General features: G+C 45.7%; 1 protein-coding gene across 2 annotated transcripts in view; it reads right to left on the reverse strand.

Moving 5' to 3' along the window:
* Positions 1 to 22,206, reverse strand: part of IQSEC1 (IQ motif and Sec7 domain ArfGEF 1) — a 272,134-nt gene that overhangs the window by 216,518 nt on the left and 33,410 nt on the right. For both annotated transcript variants that reach the window (XM_056501272.1, XM_056501273.1), the window contains one exon: positions 4,044 to 4,073. In XM_056501272.1, coding sequence (XP_056357247.1) covers positions 4,044 to 4,073 — 30 coding nt within the window. The remainder of the gene's footprint in view (positions 1 to 4,043; positions 4,074 to 22,206) is intronic.

A 22,206-nucleotide genomic window follows, 5' to 3' on the forward strand; every position in this document is an offset into this window, starting at 1 on the left:
GGACTGGTGATAAAACAGTAGCAGAGTCATTATGGGATGATTAAAACCAGCCAGAAAAGGCCATTTTTACATATAGACACTGAGTCATTTAGACGGCACAGCAATACACTCCAACTGGAAAAACAGTTTTCCAAGTCTCTCTGTGTTTAATTGTACTTTGCAGGTTCTCAGAGAGGAGCTGAGTCACACAGTTCAAGCAGATTTTCCCGGAGTAAAACAAACCAAAAAGTTCCTAAAACTTTTGTTTCCTGCTGGACTTTGCTGCTGCATCCCTGCAGTTCATCCAGCCAGTCCTCCCACTCCACCCAGCACAGAACAAGGCTGATATTCCACAATTCCCTCCTTCTCTAAAGTAAATTAGACCATTATTTTCCCACTTAATCTAGTGTGCACCTTTACAAGGAATCAGCCTTTCTGTGTGATCCTCAGCAGACACAACTCCACACATCCTCCATCTATTACAGACTGGAAAAAAAAAAAAATCACATTTTTCCTTCAGTTCAGCTAAATAACTTAGCTGATGTTTCCCACATAATTAGTACTTCAGCCACCCTTTTTTCTTTCTTCTTGTTTTTAAATTAACCTTCAGCCTTTCCACTCTTTCTGGGCATATTTCATAGCTCTTCCTAGGACACATTTTTTGGCAACAGCCTTGGCACCTGTCAGCTCAAGAGCCATGAAAGCCTCTCCTTTAATGCAGTATTGTTACAACTTTCTTCATTTTGTGCCTTGTTTGTCCTTTTAAAGCACACAACTAGGAAGGAGCAACTGGAAAGAAAGGAAAACCCTAAAGGTTTTGTTTCTGGGCAGAGGTTTGCTCACCAGAGCTGCTCCCTGAACCCCTCTGCACCTCAAATCCTCCACTCTGATTTTTAACACACCAAGCCTGTGCAGAGGGAAAAGGAGTATCTGCTGCTAAAGCCTGAGACAATCTTAGCAAACTTTGACAGGATATACTGCACACAGACATCTTCATCTTGGCTGTCACGTCACACCACTAAATATCAAAATGCCTTGTAAAACAAATTGCATTTTCTCCTGGAAACGTGTGAACAAAGACAGCTAATTAAAGCAGCCTGTCACACTGACAGCTGCACATTGTGTGTGTGCATTACACCTCAGGATGCACAGTGTTCAAAGCAACCTGCCCATTTCAATAGATTTAACAAATACCTCAGTTTGGAAATTGTGGCATTCACCAAAGGGAAACCAAAGTGAGTTTGTTACAGTACAACTGTATTATAAGCAGAATTTTAAGGACTTGTACAACAGGATAATTCATTACTTTTTGTCACAATGAGAAAATCAAATTAAAGAAAGTCAAGCTGGTTTTTGGTTGTTCTAATGTATTATTTGGAATCATTTTGCTTTGCTGTGTCAACCTTGTCTCTGCACAGATTCTGTTTTCTGCATTTCACTATCAAACATCTTGTGGATGCAATTTCCTCACTACAAGCAGCTATAAAGCTACTGAAAACAAACCCACCAGGGCAATATCCTTTGCAACTGAGCAAGAGTGTAAAATTCCAGGGCATCACTTGTCTTGGACATTCCATTCCATTCCATTCCATTCCATTCCATTCCATTCCATTCCATTCCATTCCATTCCAGCATGGAAACCCCCAGCTCTTCCAAAGCAATCTCTGGTCAGGATTCTGACCACACTCACCCAGCTGGGAGAGACCAACACCTCTGGCTGCATCTCAGTTTATTTGGAGTGATCCTTTTATCTTCAGTGTCGTGGCTGTGACTCAATCAATGCTCACCAACACCTTCATTTACTGACCACAAACACAAACCTTTTAACTGCACTCTGTCCAGCTAGCACTGAGACAGGACATTCCATCCCTGCCCTTCTCACCTGCTTGTGGCTCCTTGCAGCCCCTGGTTTCATGGAACCATTTGTTTGGCCAGCACTTGGATCTGCTGCTACTCTGCTGATACCTCTGTGAGCAGAACAATGATCTCTTCAGAGATTAAGCACTGCTCCCCAAGTGCCCTGATCATTTCATTTGAGATAATTACATTTCATCTTCATTTGCCAGAAAGAAAGGAAAACACTAGGGAGCAAATTAACCACAACAAAGATGCTGCCTAAACATCCACAGAGCTTAGAGAGCTTTTGCCCAAGACAAGACCACAGCTGACCAGGATGTTGTGCAGGCAGAAACACAAGACACATCCTCAGGGACATTTCACCTCAGAGAAAATGCAGGTTAAGAGGGAGGATAGAGAATTCACACTGAAAAAGCATTTCAGGAGTGTGGCTCTGCCTCCTGCTTGACTGCCTGCTACTGCATCAGCCTGGTTAAAATCAGAGAACTCTGGAGCTGTCTTGGAGTAACTCAAGCTTACACTGAGTAACAGAATTAATTCCTGAACAGCCCCAGACCAAGCTGGTACCAGCAGCCAGGGCTCACCTGGCAGCCCACAGGTCTCTGTAGGAGCAGGGGGTGCTGATTCCATCACCACAGCCCAGCAGGAATGGGGCACTGCCAGCTCCCAGAGGGCACAAGCCCCAGCAGAGCCTTCCTCTGGGCTGGGAAGGGCTCTGGCCAGACACCTGCCTCCCACCAGTGCCCCAGCCTGACTGAAACATCCCAGTGCACCAAGGTGCTGGCAGGAGCCAGGGCTGGACTTTGGTTTTCAGGCAGCACCAAACCAGAGCTGAAGTCAGCAGCTCCCAGCTGTGCCTGTGCACTGCCTAAACCCCAAAAAGCCCTGCAGGAGAGCAGCTCCACTCCCACCAGATGCATCCAGGGGTGCCACACACACACACTTCCACGGGAGCAAATCCCACAGGAGGAGACACAGACTGAGGCTGAACCATGAGCACACTGCTGGAAATCCACACCAGGGCATCACCTTAACCAGAAACACTCTGCTTCAGCTGACCAGCAATACTCCCACAGCCTGCCAGCACACTGGCAACTCTGCTGGGAGCTAAGGAGCCAAAGAATGGATCAGTGATGTCCAGAGACACCCACTGCAGCCTTGGGACTGGATCCAGCTCTGTGGCTGTGCTTGGAGAGATTCCCAGCTCGCCCTGCACAGCTCCACAGTGACCCTGGACCCTGTCCTAAGACAAAAGCCTTTCAGAGGACCTTCAATCCCTTCCTCCAGACTTCTGGCTTTCCAGTATCTGACTGTTCTGCAGCTCACCTGTTCTTGGGGATAGTCTGCACACCTGTGGGTAAGAACTGCATTTTAATTCTGCAAGGGAAGGAAGGTCCTGCACTTGCCTTGGGGTTTTACAAGAAACAAACACAATGCCTTAAAATGCAATGTCCTGACAGCCCCCAAAATACACTGCAGGGTATTGTGGTGAAGCCACAGTCAATATTATGAACCTTATTATCACTGATCAATAGTCACACTGCTGGAGAATCAAGGCATCTGCTTAATGGCAATGCTGTAATAAATATGGAACACTTTCAGATCTGAAGATGGAATTTCACATCTCAGTCCTGTTGAGAGCACTTTTACAAGCTCTACAAACTTGGCTCAGCCACATTTGCAGAGAAGTAGGAATAAAAACCACCCCTGAGTATAAAACACCAAGTGAGCAAGCTGGAAGTCAAGTATCTGATAATTACATGAAATTCTGCATATTATCTGAACCTTCCAAGTGCATAATGAGCATTGTAATAATGAGTCCATGAAGGCTCTCCCTGACAGGTGAAAAACAGGAGACTGCTAAGAAAGCCAGAACAAGTCCATGGACTTCCCCCCCAACACAGATGGTGCCCCAAAATTGGCACACAGGGCACAGGGCTGTGGAGCAGGAACTCTGATTGGGAACACCAGGAACTAACCCTAAATCCTTTGTAAGGATCCAAACTAATCCTCACTCTCAAACCACACTGGAGATAGAACAACTCAGTAACTTATCCAAGGGAGAAGAACCTTTACTCAAAACACCAATGGCATGCTAAGCACAACCAATAATGCCCACATGAAAAAAATAATAAATCTATTTCTATTTAATGCTTTTAAATAAAGTATTTTCTTAGAACAAAGACATCAAGATGATGTACACGTACCTGAGGCTTCTTGAGCTGTCACCTTCAGACCTGTAAAGTAATACACAAATACTTAGGACACAGTTTTTTCCAGCATTTATGATTCAAAAGCCATGCACTTTATCAAGTATTTCTCCCTCTGTACTTCAGGGAGTGCCTCTAGGGCTTGTTGTACTTTTTCTGCTAATAAGACACACAAAAAAAACCCCACATCTACTTAGGCTTTGAGGAAATCTATTAGAAGTTAAACCCCAGTTAACAGTTGAAGTCAATAATTGCAATATCAAAACAGGTGACATCCTCTGAACTCTCAATAAAGATCTTCCTCACCATGCACAGATTTATTTTCCATCCTTACAAGTGGAAAGCATGACTGACACTATTCTAGAAGCAGATTATTTTAATTTATTTTAATTTTTGTCTTCATCTCTTCTTCACACTTTATCAGAAAACATCACAGGCAAATAGGTCTGGAATCAACACTCAGCTTTACCAGACACTCAGAAAGAGCCAAGGTTGGCAAATAAAGGTAATTTAAAATCTTTGAAACCTCAGGCCTTTCTGAACTTCAGAAATGTTCAAAAAGGAGGGATAAGATGTAGTAAGTTAAAGAGGGACAGGTTTAAGGTGAGATAATCTCATCAATCAAACTTGGAACAAAGCCTCTCCTCTTTCCCCAATACTTTTTAAGCAAAGAAACTTAATTCCAGATCACTCACACTGAAATCTCCAAGGAGAAAAGGGACCATAATATTAAAATTTTGTGACCAAACAAAAATCCAGAAGAAAACACAGAACCATTTGCCCCATTCCTTTCCTCCCTCACTCCCAAAGCTGCTCCTCAAAGAGAAGGGGAGCTCTTTAGGAGCTAAAGAAGAGGTGCAAACACATTTATTTGTTTATCAGACACAGCACAGCAGTCTCAACAGGGACACCCCATGAAGCTGAGCTCAGCCCTGCACCCCAGGAGAAATGAAAGAATTCCTGAATCCAGTGTTTGTGGCACCCTGCACCCCAGGAGAAGTGAAAGAATTCCTGAATCCAGTGTTTGTGCCCCCTTCCAGCACATTCCACCTGGCAGAGCACACACCTTACACTGGGAGAGATGTTCCTGTAACTGCTTGTGCTTCCAAATTCCCAAACCCAGGAGACAATGCCTCGTTAATGTCTTAGTTCCCTGCCTTTCCTCTGGGCTGGGATAACAAACTCATCCAGCAGGAAAACATCTCCAAGCACTCTGAGGTCACTCAAGTGGCCCCAGGCACCCCAAGCCACCCTTGCTGCAGCACATCCCTCCTCTCCCAGAATTCACAAAGGATTTTCATGGGGTGATCTCCAGCTGGTCACCTCCCAGCCCAGCACAGCAAACAGCCAAAGGGGGCCCACCACCCCTTTTTTTATTTTCAGGGCTCCCAGAAAAGCTGGGAAGTCTTGCAGCTGCTCAATTTGCATTTTCAAGGGTAAGATTTACTCGAGTAAATTCTGAGGAGTTGCTCAGAGCTGGTCAATTCTGCTCAGGGAATGAGTAATTGATGAGCAGAGCTGAAAGAACACAGCACTGAAAGAACCCAGTGCTTGTAGTTTGAGCCTACATTCGATTTTCTTTAAGCATTCTTTAAAAGGCAGGATTGGAGATCGATATTTAATGTTTCTGCTCACACGGGAAGCATGTGCTGGGCTCTGGGTTAGTTTTTTTCCTTTAGACCCAGACAAAAGAAATGATACTGGCACTGCTGAGACAAGGAGAAAGGTGAAAAGGCTTCTGGCAGTATCTTGCATTATTTATTTCAAGGTAGACCTTAAGGGGGGAAATGCCCACAATATATAGAATATCTTCTGTGGTGTAGCACTTGGAGCAGCACAGATTCCATTTAGATACCCGAGTTGTATCATTGATGAGATAAATGTCAGGCAGCATTCTCCAGGATTTTTCCTCTCAGCCATGGATGGTTTCCAAGATTTCATTTTTAGTAGAACTAAGTATTAAAATATTACACTCCTATTGAAGTACAAGTTTGTCTTCTTCCTGACCCCAGAAATTTCATTCTAAATAGGAAATACAGTGAAACACATCCTTTTTGAGATTGGTACAGCCAAGAGAAGAAGAAATCATTTTCCTACCAGCAGTAATTACTGAAATTTCATTGCAAGCAGAGGGCAGGAGAAACAGGCACCATCATGACAAACCTTAAACCCAAAATCATTTGTACAGAAAAACAAAAACCGCCAATACTTGAGAATTACAGGAGTGACCATTAAAATCCTGAATGATTTGAGTTTAACCAGATGCTGCCATCACCACTTGCCAGTCCATATCCAAAACATGGATATTTTACAAAACACTCACGCTTACCAAAATTATTTATCCTTGTCACCACTATCCTCCTATAAAAACCCCAAGCAGGAGAACAAACCAGCTGTCTTGGCTTCCAGTTGCTGACCTGGCTGGCAATTTTCCAACAAACCATCTTTGGTGGGAGGTGTCAGCTCCTAAAAACTGGAAGCCATTTACAGGAATAACAAAATTTCAAAGAAAACATTGGGAAAAGCCCTTCAGAGTGGGAATGTGAGAGGTTCCCACTCCCAGGTCTCCTGTTCACAGAGGTTGACAGCAGGACCTCAAAACCCCAGCAGCAGCAGAGCTCCTTCAGTGGCTTTTCCTCATTCCAAAGATTTTTGCTCATGCCAGCAGGAAATGTTCAATTCTCATTACTCCCCCCAAGGGCCATAATGAACAAGCTGAAAGTCCCTGTGGCATCTGGTTTGTTGTTTACACCTAAAGCTGCACTTAGAGCAGCACAAGGTAAAGCTGCTTCCAAAGGCAGCCTCAGGACCAGCTCTCCTCTTGCTCAATAAAGTAATCATTTTTCCAAATTAAACACTGTTCAGAACCACCAAGGTGGATGATGTGGACTGAGATACTCAACAATTCCTAGCTGAGGAGATATTTTATTTGGGCAGGGAGTTATGGCAATGTTCTGTAAAATTATACAGCAAGTAGTTTTAAAACTCTGTTTGTCTAGGATCCATGTTCAGAGGTGCAAAATGTCACACAAAACCAGCCAAAAGCAGAAGTGAAACCTTTCTGTAAGAACCCACAAGTGGACTTTAAAGGGCTGTAAACAGTTCACAGATCCACCCCTGTGGCAGCAATCCCACTCAGATCTCACCCCCTTGGAGCTGTCACTGCCATCAGAATAGAAAGAACTGGGGGAAAGCCAAGGTTTCTAACAGCATGTCAAACATGCACTGAGGGATCAGACTCCACCTGAAAGGCATCTCTGAACTGATGTGACTGCAGGACACTCAGAATATACAGTAACCACGTACCAAGGAGCACTCTAATTCCATTTTTTACAAAAGGAGGAGATTGAACCCAACCTTTACATAGCAATCAATGCATTTGATTAAGCCTTGCTTTGAGCACAGAACGTGCCTCAAAACCAAAACTGCACCCAGCACAGGCTGTTCTTTTGTAGTGTACTAAATCTTTCAGCATCTGTAATGCAGAGGAACAGATTACCTTCAAGGCAGAGAGCTTCAGAGAGAATTCATTGATGGCTACAGAAATGATGCTCCCTGCATGAGAGCAGGGAATAGTGTGGGTTTCCTGGAGGTGAATGTTCTGAGCAGCTTTCCAAACCCAGGCAGATGTTGCCAGGAAACCTCCAATCCCATCTAAAGGCTATTAGAGCTTTCCAGGATTTTTATTTGAGCCTGCTGGGTGTGAATGATGCTCTGTGCCCCTGTGGATCCCAGCAGATGTGCAAAGCTCTGCCAAGGAAAGCAACACTCTCCTCCCAGGAGTCTGGGAAGAGCAGCCTCAGGAATGGGGTGGAGCTGGAATAAAACCTCCCCAGCTCAGTCACCCTGTCCTGCCTCACAGCTAAAGGGTCTGGATCAGCACCAGAGCACTGCCAGCAATGGATAAACTGGCAATTACTGAGTTGGGAGGGACTTTAAAGCCCATCTCATTTCACCTCCCCCAGACCAGGCTGCTCCCAGCCCATCCCACCCAGCCTACATCCAACAGACACCTGCAGTGGAGATTCTCCTTCCCAAAATCTGGGGTGGCCAGCAAGCTCTGTGTGTTAGCTGGGGTCAAAGACTCTGCTGGGCTGAAGACTCAAAAGAAGTGGTGAAAAACCTAATAAGAACTGCCCAGTCAGTAGCATTTTAACAAAGGGAGTTTCAGGATGAGAAAAGTGATGAATTTCACCACTAATTAAGGTTCTGTCATTTTGCACAACAGAGTGAACACCTTTACACCAACACAATTAAACAAACTCACCTCAGCCTCCCACAGCATTCCAACTGAGCTGTAATGGTACCAGCCTCACACTAAGGTCCCAGGACTCTTGGCAGCTTCAAGATACAAAACCCTGTATCTCTGATCCCACTCCATGTTTTTAAACACTGTCATGATGAATGTCTGGAAACCTTCTGGTTCCCTTGTCTCAGTGCTCCACACACTCCAGCTCACTGGGCACCCGTCCACTGCTCCCACCCTCCAGAAAAGCCATAAATACATTCTGAGTGCACAGAGCAACAAGAGTTTAGATGTTATCTCCCACCACCAAGCTGAAAAAGAACTTTTCAAGCCCCAACCAGTGCAAGATTTAAAAGTCATATCAGCAGTACATGCAAGCTAAATTTGGGCTGCTACTTGGACCATGATCTTGTGGCAGCTCGAGCATGAAAGGACAGCACCTCCCACGTGGGATGGCATCATGCAGACAAGTTAATGTGAGCTAAACCTGTGAATCACCCACTGCAGAATCCAAGGTCACTTATGTAAGAAGCATTTTCAGGCACCATTTTGAAACAAAAGGCAGATGGGATGTGCCCAGTCCCTGCTGTGTGCTGTGGATAACCACCAGGTACTGCTGGAAGGGCTTCCCCCAAAACCAGACAATTCCCACAACACAAGACTGGCTGCTTTAAAAGAATTGCTAAATTAACTAGATTTTAGACTACAACCACCAATTAACCATGTTCAAAGAGACAGCACAGTATTTCACCCAGAACATCATTAATCACATTCTTTTTGTCCTTGTTTTCTCCAACTCCCATTAAAGAAACTGACTTTTTAGCCATTTTAAGTGACAGTTAATATTGCAAATGCCCCTTTTTAATAGAGATTTGCTCTGTGCAGACTGTGTGCACTCCTGTTTGTGCAGAGCACCTCCAGCCTCAGCAGAATCCTCCCATCCCAGCTCTGGGAATGCACTGCTCGTGTGGCAGTGACCACCAAAACTCTTTAGTCCTAACAAAGCTGTCACACATGGATTATGGTGAGAAAATAGCCTTTTTTTAAAAAAAAAATAGAAGAAATTTTAAAGTGAATTCTAACTGTGAGCCTGGACAGGAACACTGAATTGCCACTTCATGGATCCCATTTTTGTCATGTTAAGCCCAAGCAGACGAATCTCAGCCCACGAGAGGCAGCACACTTAACTCCCACAGATAATTTACTGTGTTCTCCACTCCAGCCTGGCCATCTGGACACAATCCTGAGCTCTAGGGAGCCCTGCTTGAGCAGGGAAGTTGGCCTGTATGACCTCCAGAGGTCCCTTCCAACTTGAGCCATCCTGTGATCCTGTGATAAATACCATGGAAATGCAGCTCCTGGCATATGGCCTCCATAACAAGCTTGTTATATCCATTCCTGGACTGCTCACAGACACCACTGTCCAAGAAACATCCCTTCCAAACTCTCAGAGCTCTCTGAGGAGGGATTTGCAGGAGCCCAGCCTGATGTCCCTGCCCAGGCACTGCTCTGTGCCATATGCTCTGAGCCCTCCCCACGCTCACCTTCTCCAGCCAGCACAGGATTTTGAGTAACCTGGGCTCTCTGGATGCCTGAAAATAGTCTGGAGCAGCAGGCAGGCTCCAAAGCAGGCAGGCTGTGCTTCCCATCCAGCTTGCTGGGACCATCTGTGCTCTCAGGAGTGGGAGCAGGGCACATGGACACAGGGGCAGTGCTGCCTCCAGCCCCACCTGGGCAGCCTGGAGCTGCCTCAGACCAGACCAGACCAGACCAGACCAGTCATCTCAACACAGGGAAAGGCAGCATCCAACTGGTGCTGCTGGTGCCTGGCCAGAGGAATGCTGCCAGCCCTGTGACCCGGGCAGGGAAGGGATGTGCCATTGCCCTGGCACACCTGGGGCAGCCCAAAGCAGCTCTGCTCCAAACACAGACAAGCTGAGACGTTCTGCTTCTGTCCAGAGCGTTTGGTGTCACCTCTGGAAGGTGGAGCAGAGCCCAGTGCCACAACACTGCCACCAGCTCTGGCCAGTTCTGTCCTGAACACAGAACCTTCTGCACTGAAAAGCACAGAATATGGGATTGTGAGCAGTGGGATTCCATCCCTCCCACTGATTCCAGGGGATGGGAACACAGCCAGGCAGAAGCTTTGCTGCCCAGGTGAGGAGTCTGGGGTGTGCAGGGTCTGAGGAGTGCAGGGCTCCAGGATCACACTGCCTGCCTCTCACCAGCTCCTGCCTCACCAGCTGAAGCCACCAGGCTGCACAGAGCAGCCAACTGATGATCTAAGTAAGAGCACTGCCAAGGAGCCATATGGAAGGGAAGCAAATATTTCGCTTCGACAAGCGAGGGGCAATCTTAAAGTCAGCACCAGAATGAAGACTTGAACCTCAAGTGGTAAAATATGAGTGAAATGTCCTTGGTTTAGGAGCTCTCAAAACCATTTTACCTCTTTTGCTTGTTCCCTCCCCTTCAATTGCTTATAATTTGCAACAGCTTAAAAAAAAAAAAAAAAACAGAAAACGGAAAGGCTGCCTCCATTCTATTTGAAAAACTACTCATTCTTATTATATCTATAATTTTACAAATGAGTCAATTTCTTACTTTTCCCTGCAGCTGAAACTTTCCAATCCAGTTATTTTTGCATCCTTGACTTGCAGCCTTGTCTGTCCCTACCCCAGCTCAGGGACAAGCAACTTCACAACCAAAATTCCTTTAGATGTGTCTTTGCAGTTCAGTTCATTAACTGAGGTGTGGAGTGGGTTTTTAACAGCTGAGGGAGAGAACTGCAGTTTAACTCCTGAAGTACTGAAGGGCTGCACAGCAAATTTTTAATATCTAACAGCACATCAGGAATCTCTCTCCAGCATTCCTGCCAGCACCTGTTTTCTGCAGGACAAGGCAGTATTAAACAGCATCAGCCTGTGGTGATCATCTGTATTGAATGTGGAATACTGAACACAGAAGGCATTATTTCAGCTTAAATTAAGGGTGAGCAGAAGTGGGAAGCCACAGGACAGGATTATTTCAGATCTCTTTCCATTTCTAGGAAAGGCCTTACAAAGAAATCTCTCTAAAACTGGTGTTTAAAGAAGCATCTCATCCTTTTATCTTGCATTCAGAAAAAGTGAGGCTGCAAGTGTGGCTTTTCAACAATCATGGCTCCAATTATGGCCCCTTTTAGAGATCCTTCCTGCCTCCAACAGCAGCTAAATGGTTCTCAGGCTATGAAGATACTCACAGCAGAACACTTTATCATCAATTCAGCCTCTCTACATGCAATCATCAGCCATAAACATTTAGAAAATTACCAAATCGAGTTTCATTTTTCATTTGTATTGAGTATTTCTATGTTCCCCAGTAAAATCCTCTGCCTGCAGAGGGTTGTTGTCAAATTGTACTTTGGAGGTTTGTGGGATCAGAGAGCTAAAGGCCAAGAACCTTCAAGGAGAATGAGACACTTTCTGCACATGAAACTTATGACCTTGATCCTCAGGTTTTGGAGACCATCACAGCTCTCTCCTATCTTTCATGTAAGACAAGATCTATGTTTATTCCACAAGGAGAAAGAACAAACAGTGACACTGATGGGGACAGCTCCACCCCAGGAGCTGTCATCCACTGACCAACAATAATTACAAAACCCAACACTGGAAACCTCCCTATGCAATTTAAACTGAGGCATTTTATGGATGAAATTTTCAGGGTAAACTAGACCCAAGTCCTATTTCCAGAGGCATCTGCTCGTTAAAATCCACACAAAGACTGTGAGAAGTCTGAGTGATTTGCCATTAAAACAGCAAATATATGTTTTATAAAAAATGGATGGTGCTTCTGGAGGGCAAACTAAATTGAACACAAAGATGTAAGGAAAGTATTAAAGCCTCAACAAACTCAGCCTCTAGATTAACCTCACAGCCTGCACTGGCAGTGCTCAGGATGGTGCCAAACACGAAGCAAACCTGAAACATTTGGAGTCATAAACCTCAGTGGATTTGCTGTGACCTGCCCCCACTCAGGACAGGAGCTGTTGGACTCCACAGATCATTTCTGGCACATCACAGAATCCCAGAATGGTTTTGGGTGGTGTGTTGGGTTGTAGTACAGGATGTGGCCAGAAATGTGTATTCTATCACCATCTGTTGAAGCCGAGTGAGGTAGTGATTTCCTTACCTCCATGGCACATACTATCTGCTAATGGGCCATCTTTAAGACAAGGTGAAACAATAATCTTTATCTTTCCCACAACCCATCCTCCCTCCAGGAAGATATCATCTGCTGCTGAGCCATTGAGTCCCACTGTATGACTGATAAAATTCCATCATCCCACTGGGAGATGCTCCAGCCAGGGGGAGAGACAAGCCTTTCCTACCTAGATAAAAACTGAGATTTTGGAGAGCAAGTTACCTTCTTTCCACTGGATTCCAGAGGAAAACCAGACCTTTCCACATCATCCCTGGAGCTTCAGAGGAAACTGCACCTTCTCCAGGAGCACTGCTCCAGCTGAACCACATCTGCCGCTGCAGGAGGATGCAGCCACCATTGAATGGGACTGTGCCAACACCCTGACTGACTGACGGGTGTCAGCTTGGATTCTGACTCTGGCAGGGCTGGGATTGTTCTGTGTAATACTGTATTTCTATTTTAATTTTCCTAGTAAAGAACTGTTATTACTAATTCCCATATCTTTGCCTGAGAGCCCCTTAATTTCAAATTTATAATAATCTGGAGGGAGGGGGTTTACATTCTCCATTTCAAAGAGAAGCTCCTGCCTTTATTGGCAGACACCTGTCCTCCAAACCAGGACAGTGGGACAGGATTCTAAAGCCCATCCAGTGCCACCTCTGCCATGGCAGGGACACCTTCCCCTGCCCCAGGTGCTCCAGCCCCAGTGTCCAGCCTGGCCTTGGGCACTGCCAGGGATCCAGGGGCAGCCACAGCTGCTCTGGGCACCCTGTGCCAGCCCTGCCCACCCTGGGAACAATTCCTTCCTAAAGGATGTTTAAGTCCAATCCCTTTGATGACTGTGTTCATCAGCCCCTGGAGCAATCCTGAGCCACTTGGGGATTCCAAATGCCACAGGATGCCACAGTTCTGCTGTCATTGATGTAACTCATTCCTCCAGTTAAGACTAAATTAGAAAACCTGAAAAGATTAAGACAAAACCAAGTGTGTATTATACTGCTTTAACTCACCAGTCAGACTGCATAAAGAATGGGATTTAAGTCTTCAATTTGTTTTATTTCAACTCTCAGTTAAAATTGTAGAAACACTGTAATTTGTAACTATTAAGTCTGCATGCAGAAGCTACAAAAACACCCAGACAATCCCACAGTCAGGCTTCCTGGCTTCTCTCTGGATGCCTGGAGGCCTCAGTTTCAATTATAATGGCTGTACTTACAGCTAATGGTTTTCTTGCTATTAGTCAGCTTCCATCTGTCCCACAACCTGCAGTGGTTACTGGCACAGCCACCCCCACAGAAAATGTCCTTCCTTTGAGAATCTGGAGGTTACAGGGTTTTGAAATTATGTTGGTACTGAATGGAGCAACATAGCCCAGCTCTTCATTTCTAAAAAATGCCTTAGAAGAAGAGTTTTGGTGGGTTTTGTTTTGGTTTTTTTTTTTTTGCTTTGTTTGATTTTTGGGATTTGTTTCAGTGAGCTGTTTTGATTAATGTTTAGGGGGTTGTGTGGGGAGAGGCAGTGTCTTACATGGTTTGTGGGGGGGCTTTTTTCCTTTCTTAAAATCAGTCCCCAAACACAAGCTTCAGTACCATCACAACTTTCAGGTTTTAATCCATTCAGCTTTTAGAAGCTTTACTTCAAATACCTTCTTTATCCCCCATAAATGTTACTCAAACACTCCCTGAGAAATCCCTGCACTATCAGCTCCACCTGGTTTTCCCTCAATTCAGAGTTTGTTATGTTCAATTGCCTCTTGACACAATTATCTTATTTTTGTCCTTTAGGTCAAAGCACTCCCCAGCAGCTCACACTGCTCTGGACACAACCAATGAGTCCTCAGAGGTTCTGCTGCTGAATGAGGGTCTTTGGTGTTGTATTGTTTGTTTGAGGTTTTTTTTAATCCTCAGAGGATTGCCCAAAATAAATTTTGTATCACTGTTTGCAGTAATGTATTTCACTCTTGGTTTTTGGTGCCATGACCACCTTGAGTGGCAGCAGATCCTGCCCAGCTCCATTTGCCACTAGCAAGATAACACTGACAGTTCTGTGCCTTTGAGGTGAGTTCTCTGCTCAAAACCACTTCAGAACCTTTGACACCTCTCCAATTAAAAATAAAGCAGCACACCAGGTTCCCCAGGATGGCTGCTGTGAGTGGCAGTGCCCAAGGCCAGGCTGGACACTGGAACACCTGGACAGGGGAAGGTGTCCCTGCCATGGCAGGGGTGGCACTGGGGGGGCTCTGGGGTCCCCCCAGCCCAAACCAGGCTGGGACTCTGTGGTTCATTAGGCATTATCTCATCAAGCTGATTCATTGCATGCTGGCCCATCTGCTCCAGCACAGCTACAACAACCTGACTGAGAGGATCCAGGCCCTGGTGCCCACTAAGAGAGGGACTGCAGCCCTGTTTGCTGCCCTGGCCCAGCGAGCAGGCAGGGCTGGGCAGGGAACACCGAGCCAGCTTCACTTTGTGCAGGAACCTTCCCACACATCCCTCAGAGAGAGCTGCAGCCAGCTCCTACAGCAACTCAGGCTATTCCCACTGCCACCTTCTCACCATTATTCTCACTGCCAAGACATTTTGTCTCAGCATTTCCCCTTCTTACAAGAAGCATTTGCTCATTCCAGAGCTCTGCAGCTCCAGGACATCCAAACCCCAGTGTCTCACAACTGGAGATATCAGGGCTGATGTCATTTGTCCTCCTCGTTATCTTCCTTCTCCTCCTCCAGTCCTTGAGCTGGAACAGTGTGAAGATTCTCACAGTCCAGGGGACTGCTGGAACACTGCTGAACCTTTCCAGGCTCCCTGCAGCACGTGCAGCCCCTTCCTTCCCTCTGATTTATGGACAGGCACTCAAGGACTCAGGATCTCTGCCCTGGGTGTCCAGCCCCAAGGATTAACAATTCCCCTGCTGCCACTTTCTAGTCTCTTTTTGCTCTGCACAAAACAGAGCCTGCTGTTCCCACTGCAAACTGGCACCTGTACTTCAGTGAGAGCACACTCAAACACATGAAAAAGGTTCCAGTGGAAATAAAACAGGGGTGGGAGGGAAAATGCAGGTGCAGAACCAACCTCAGCCACATAACAGCAGGTTTCAGCCACCTTCAAAGGGAGCACTCAGCTGGCTTTGTGCCTTCTCTGCAAAACAACACAATGTGGGTTTATTTGGCTGTTGTCAAAGAAGTCTATAAACAAATGAGTTTATTTTTAGCCGTGCTTGAGCTGCCAGCGAAATTCAAACAACACCCAATGAGTGGTACTGGCACAAGCAAATGAAATGATGATAACATTTATCTGGCACTCAATTTATTAATTGCTTAAGCAGGCTTTGCCTTCTCAGGGGTCAGCACTTAGAGTGTGTACGAAATTGAATACCTTCAACTCTGGAAACCAACATGAGTTTATATTCAATAGGTGCAGAGCTGGGGGAAGAGCATCCATCCTTTTGGATGCTCATCCATCAGCAGCCTATTTTTATAGTAGTCTGACATTACAAAAGCAATAACATTCCACTCATGGAAACAGCTGAGCTCAAAGATCAAACATTGATGATACTCCAGAGGCTTCTTTACATAGATATTGAAATTTGAGATTCCTCTCCTTTTACAATAAATCAACTGTCCCCACCTGAACAGCCACTTTAGTTTGTGAAGTGATTTTGATGGATCACTGCTACCTGGAGCAATGAGCTCCCAAACAAATCTCTCCCCGTGGAAGGCAGCTCTGTGGATAATGACTCCTGGCAAAGGTGGCATTGGATCCCTGCTGAGCAGAGACCAAGGACAGCAGAGCTGACAGGACAAGCACTCTCTGCTGGAAATACCTCTGTGCTTGCCAGCTGTGCTGTACAAACTGCTCAGAGACAGCCCTGCAGCACCTTCAGGACATTTCCTTCCTCAGGCAAGCACCAGCTCCTTAGCAAGCACCAGGCAAACAGCTCCTGAGCAGAGGTGGCAGTGGGGAGGTGCAGGGCACAGGATATTCCTGCCCTGCTCACTATAAGGTGTAAAAGTTCAGCCAGCTCAGGAGGAGCTATTCCTACACAAAACCAGCAATTTTAACTCAAACCTCACTGGTCTCTTGCTCACGACAGCAGCAAGGACATGGTGATTCCCATGGCAACACCAGCACAGGGTGTTCCAGCTCTGCTGGAAGCATTGGTCCTTCCTGGGGCAACCAGAGCTTTCCCTGCTGCATCCTCAATTATTTGGGCTGTACTGAGGAGTTAGGAACCTGCCCATTAGTGGTGCCTTGGAGTGTTTTAACCTGAAACAGAGACACACATGTTTGGGATATTATACACAGAAATTTCCATGTGGAGGCATTGAGCCTGCCCATCTCCTTTCCTGGTAATCAGTGGATGGTTAAAAGGCAGTTACTGGATGAAATTAGTCCCTGTTTTAGGTTCTAAGAGAAAAAAGATTGGCTGTAAATTGAATAAACTGACACCATTACAGATGCATTCAATTCCTCAGGCAATACCCAGTTTTAGATAATTCAGACTAAGATGAAGAGGAGACTCCGATAAAAATTTTATAAAGTAATATGGTATAAAAACGTTTGCAGAGTGGGAAGATTTGTCTCCACTTTTTCACTCAGAGCCAAACATTCTAACACAGGTTGATTATATCATTCCACTGAATGTAATTTTAAGCTGGGAAAATTACACTGACATCACTACTAACTGCTGGAGAAAATTACAGAAATGCTGGAGCACTGTAGCAGTTTTATCCTGATTTCTCAAATGATGACAGCAACTTGAAAAGCCAAGAAAAACAGCAGAAAGCTTCACCTGAACAACCATCAAGGTAAGATTTTGTTACAGAAAAATCTGCCCTGTTCTCCAGGTCTCTGGGAGAAGAGACCAGCAAGTATTCTGTAAAACTGGGATTTTTAAATGGACTGATGGAGAAAGTGGTTCCTGAGCCTGGCTTATGTTTAGTGACTCCAAATCTGTACAGAGATGAGAACACTCTCATAGAAGCTTATGAAAAAATACTGGTGAATTTTCAAATATGTCCCAGTGACTTCAGTAGAGACATTCCATTCCTTAACACCCCCTTTACAAAGTTTTAGCACTTCAAAAGCAACTCCAAGTTATTCCAACTCCAGTTCAGTTCCAAGAATCTCCATCACGACTTTCTTCACCTGCTTCCAACACTTGTTCCAAGCATTTACAGCAAATGGAAAGGCTGGGGCAGGTTCCTGTAAACAGCTGAAAGAGCAGGATGCACTTTTTGTCACTTCCACAGAATGGGAATGGCACAGTTTGAGAGCTTGTTTTCCCTGCTCTTTATGAAAGATGCCTTGTCACACACACCTACAATATTATTAAGTAGGATGATTTCATTCTTGACATTTGAAGTTAAAAATTCAGCTTGTAAAAGGCGTTAAACACTTTTGTTTGTGCCTGGTAAGTTAATTGAGAGCTGCAGGTGATGGCTGAGGATGTGTGAGGAGATGAGAGCATTGCCTTCACATCCTCTGAGTAAGAACATTCCCTGAAATTCCCACAGCCCATTAGAGACAAGGCATAATTTCCTTATCAAGGTTTGAACACGTCATTACACTGGAGCTTGTTGATCCTTCCTGCTTTCCTTGCAATGTGCACAAATGGATCCCCACACAGAGCAATGCTAAATTCTAACATATAATAGTGCTTAATTGCCTTCACCCTGGAGAGAAAGCAGCAAAGGGACTGCATTCTTCACTGTTTGTCAGGTAGTCAATAATACTATAGAATTCATTTTAAAGAAAGAGACAAGATATTCTATTAAGTGTTGATCTTAAATTTCCAGTATTTAAAGGTTCATTTTTTGCATCTATGCAAACAATAATCTGAACAAAAGAGTATCTAGCCAGTGATTTTCATTTCTCTCAACACTTTCTTGTGCTTATCATTATCTGCTGTTCAACTGCCACATTAAAACCATCACAGAGGGCTTAGATGAAAAGAAAAAAACACAAAAAGAACATTGTAGAGGCAGCAGGGCTTGCAGGTTTCCCTGCATGGCTACAATTCAGGTGGGTATGGAAGGGTTAAGTCACATTTTTGCCTTTCTGATCTCCAAATTCTAAATGAAAATTCACAGATTCTCATATTCTGGAAACAACTGGCTGAGCTTGGCTATACTTTCCCTGTGGAACTCGTTGGCAGATGTTGTCAGGACAGAGCCAGGACGAGCTGGATCCCAGCTCAGGATCCAACAGACTGCACAGACAACACAGGCAGATCCAGGGACACTTTTCCAGCTGAGATACCCAAACCCAGGGTGTTTTGTTCCAGATGTTTCCAGAGACAGCTCAGTCAGCTGTGCTTTTCTGCAGCCACATCTGCAGGAAGTGAAAAACTGAAGAAGAAACTTCAGTACTCAGACACTGATGGACACTCAAGATACTGGGATAACCCAAACTGTGCCATCAGATTTCCACAGAAATCTGTCACTTCATAAGGGACAGACTTTCAGTATCTAATGTACAGGAATTACATAGGTTACACTGCACTTACTTCCCCATTCCCCAGTGCAAAGAGTTTACTCTCAGGTAGTTCATTATAACCTACAGAGCAGCTGAATTGTGTGTATAAGGTCAAAGAACAGCAAAAATCTGCAAATTACAGAAATGACAGCCTCAAACACTGTGGCAAATATCACCTTTTAAATGCATTTCTCCTCTTTTCTTATCCCATTCCCCTTTTCCACTCACAGACATTGTCAAGCCACAATTTTCTGTGCAATCTGGATCTCAGCCAGCTGCATCTCACTCTTTAAATTCTGGTTTGTGCCTCCTCTTTGGCTGTCACCAAACCACCCTGACCATTCCAGCCTGTGGATTTCTGCTGCCACACCTGCTCACATGGCAGCAGACCAGGGCTGCAAACCAGAGAGGAACAACCCAAACTGTTCACTGGAAATGTGACACAAAAGGCTTGAGAAATGCCGCAAAAAATTCCTGCTCAACACATGCCCCAAGGCAACTGCCTCCAGGAGAACATGGCAAATGGCAGAGCCAGAAACTCCCATGGTTTATATCCTGGGAATAGCTCTGGTGTGAAAACACTGAGCACAAGGAAATCCCACCTGGACATGCTGCTCTGGGACACACCTCATCCTGCTCATCCCTGCCCAAAATGGGGCTTTAGATTGGGCTGGCACTGGGGTTTGATGGCAACAACTGTTCAAAGCTCAGGAAAGTCATACTGCAGTAAAATCACTTTATATTTTACTAAAGCATTCTACAGGGCAAAGCATCCAGCTGAAATAAAAGTGAGGGGAGTTGTGTGTCACCAGACCAGCACCTGTGCCAGCACAAAACTGACGAAACCCTGTTCCTTCAGGGGGAAAGAAAACCTCCTCTGAGCACTTGGGGGTAAAACCACCACTCGAGAAAGCATCCAGCATAAATCTGAATATATTACCAGGAGCCTTGTTCAGAGAGGACAGCTCAGATCATCAGCTTATCTGGGATGGTTTCAGACAAGACTCCAACATTCTTTGTTGTAACTGCACTGGAAGAAGTCAGAGCTCACATTGGACTGTCATTCCCACACAAGCCCCAAAACCAAGCCCTCAAAATCACATTTTCAAACTCAGGAGGGGTCAGAGCCTGGGTTTGCTGCAAGCTCCCCTCTAGCTGGAATCTGCACTGAGATTTAGCAGGACTTTTGTAAAATGCCACCAAATCCCTCTGGGCTGGCTCCCACTGAGGGGACAGCAGCCAGCCCTGGTGCAGCACAGCTGGGGACATTCCTGGTGTTGGGGGTCACTCTCAACTCCATGGGACCAGAAATGTTCTGTCCCACAGCTCATTCCCCAGGCAAGTGCCAAAGCCATCAAAGCAGCACACAAAGGTTGGTAAGCAGCAGAAACAGTAAAATAATGACAAGGTAAATCCTTGCTACCAGCTCTAAGTATTAAAAACACTTCTTTAAAAATAATTCTAAATGCATGACAGTTGAAACTAAAGGATAAAAGTGATCTTGATATGAAATGAATATACAGAAACATCATTTACCACTCACCACACTACACTTACAATATTAACATCCCATTTTCCAGAAGTTCATGGCATTTTTTTCACACAGTAAATTGTTAAGAGTCTGGTGGTGCACAGGTCATTGTTTATAACCTAGAGTTGTACAATGCAGGGAAGAGTCAAAATATTCTATATTCAGAAGGCAGTTGCTTTAAGAAAATTAACTTGCACAAGGTGAGGTGGCTAAAGGAGATCAGGTAACTTGGAACAGGTTTTCATGAAGCAAATCTGACACACAAGGCTGATCTGAGTGATGCCTGAGTGATGCAGCTCCCTGGAGCAGCCAGGATTAGACATTCCCCTGCTGGAAGAGAAATTCAGGACCTGGAGAAGTTCCCCCTCTGAGCAGCTGCATCTCTCCATGCTCCTGTCACTCCCCCAAGGCAGCCCAGCCCCAGCTGTCCCTCAGAGCCTGCTCCAGGCTGCCAGAACACCTTGGCAGGTGTTCCTGCAGGATCCACGGGTCACAGGTGCTCCCCAGGATGCTCACCCTGGGGGGAGTCTCTGCTCATCAACCATGCAAAGCTGGCCAGGTGCAGGTGCTGAGCCAAGGCACAGCTCCCACCCCAGCCCTGAGCCCTGCCCTGCTGCAGGAGGGGATTTGGGAGCCCTGGGGACAAGCTCCTGCCTGGTGTGTTTAATCCAAGGAAATCCAGGTGTCCCTCTCTGCAGCACCTGTGCCACAGCAGGACTGGTGGCAGGGCCAGGGCTGTGGGGCAGGATGCAGCACTGCCAGCTCTGGCTGACAGCAGGTGCAGGAGGCAAATTCCCTGTGCTGGTGGCTGAGCTCCAAATGCTCCTTCAGGTGAGCAACAGCTCCTGCCATCAGCCCTGAGCAGAGCAGAGTAAGAAACCAGGAGAAAGAAACACCTCTGGGTACCTCAGAGTGATGCCAGGTACCACTGCTCCAGACCACACCCCTCTGGAGCCAGCAAAGGCCAGTGCTGCTGCTAAGCACAAGGATGTAAAATGCAGTAAGTATCACCAGAAGCACAGGTGACTGTGTGGAGCATTTCTGTGAATATTTGCCTCACTTCCTAAGTCAGAGAAGGTTCTTACCAAAGCCCAGGAGAGCTCCACTCATGCATTTCCAGCTTTACTACTGTGGTAGAGACAGAAGTGAAGCTGAAGTTTTCTACAAATTGCTTCCCCTACAGAAAAAAGGGGGTTTTGAACCTCAGGAAATGTCCCCCCCCACTCACCTGAGACCTGTGCTTAGGTCTGTGGGATGGCAAGGGCTACACAACAGTTCAAGCACTGCCAAATTTCAAGCCTTGATGGAATCACAGGACAGCTGGGGTTGGAAGGGATATTAAAAATCCTCTAGTCCTAACCCCCTTGCTGTGGGCACGTCAGACACACAAAGCATTTCTCTATTCCTAATGAGCACTCACTTCAGTGGAAGAATTAAAGCATGATTGTACAAACTTGCAGAAAATAAAAACCCACAACTCTCTGCCCACTGTAATTCTGCATCTCAGTGGTCAGTTTGATACCCAGGGCAGCAGGGCAGAGTTATCCCCCCTTACAAGCCTTGTCAAAAAGTGATTTCCCTCTGGGGCTCCACCTGGAGCTGACCCAGTGCTGGGCTCCTCCCAGCCCTAGTCCTGCATGACTGAGGGCAAAGAGAGATGCTCAACTTCTGGATCAGATCCTGCCCATTCTCCTCCCATCAGACACAGAAATTTACCTCCCAGCC

Source organism: Oenanthe melanoleuca, chromosome 12, assembly GCF_029582105.1.
Source record: "Oenanthe melanoleuca isolate GR-GAL-2019-014 chromosome 12, OMel1.0, whole genome shotgun sequence".
In the NCBI taxonomy this organism is placed as follows: Eukaryota; Metazoa; Chordata; class Aves; order Passeriformes; family Muscicapidae; genus Oenanthe; species Oenanthe melanoleuca.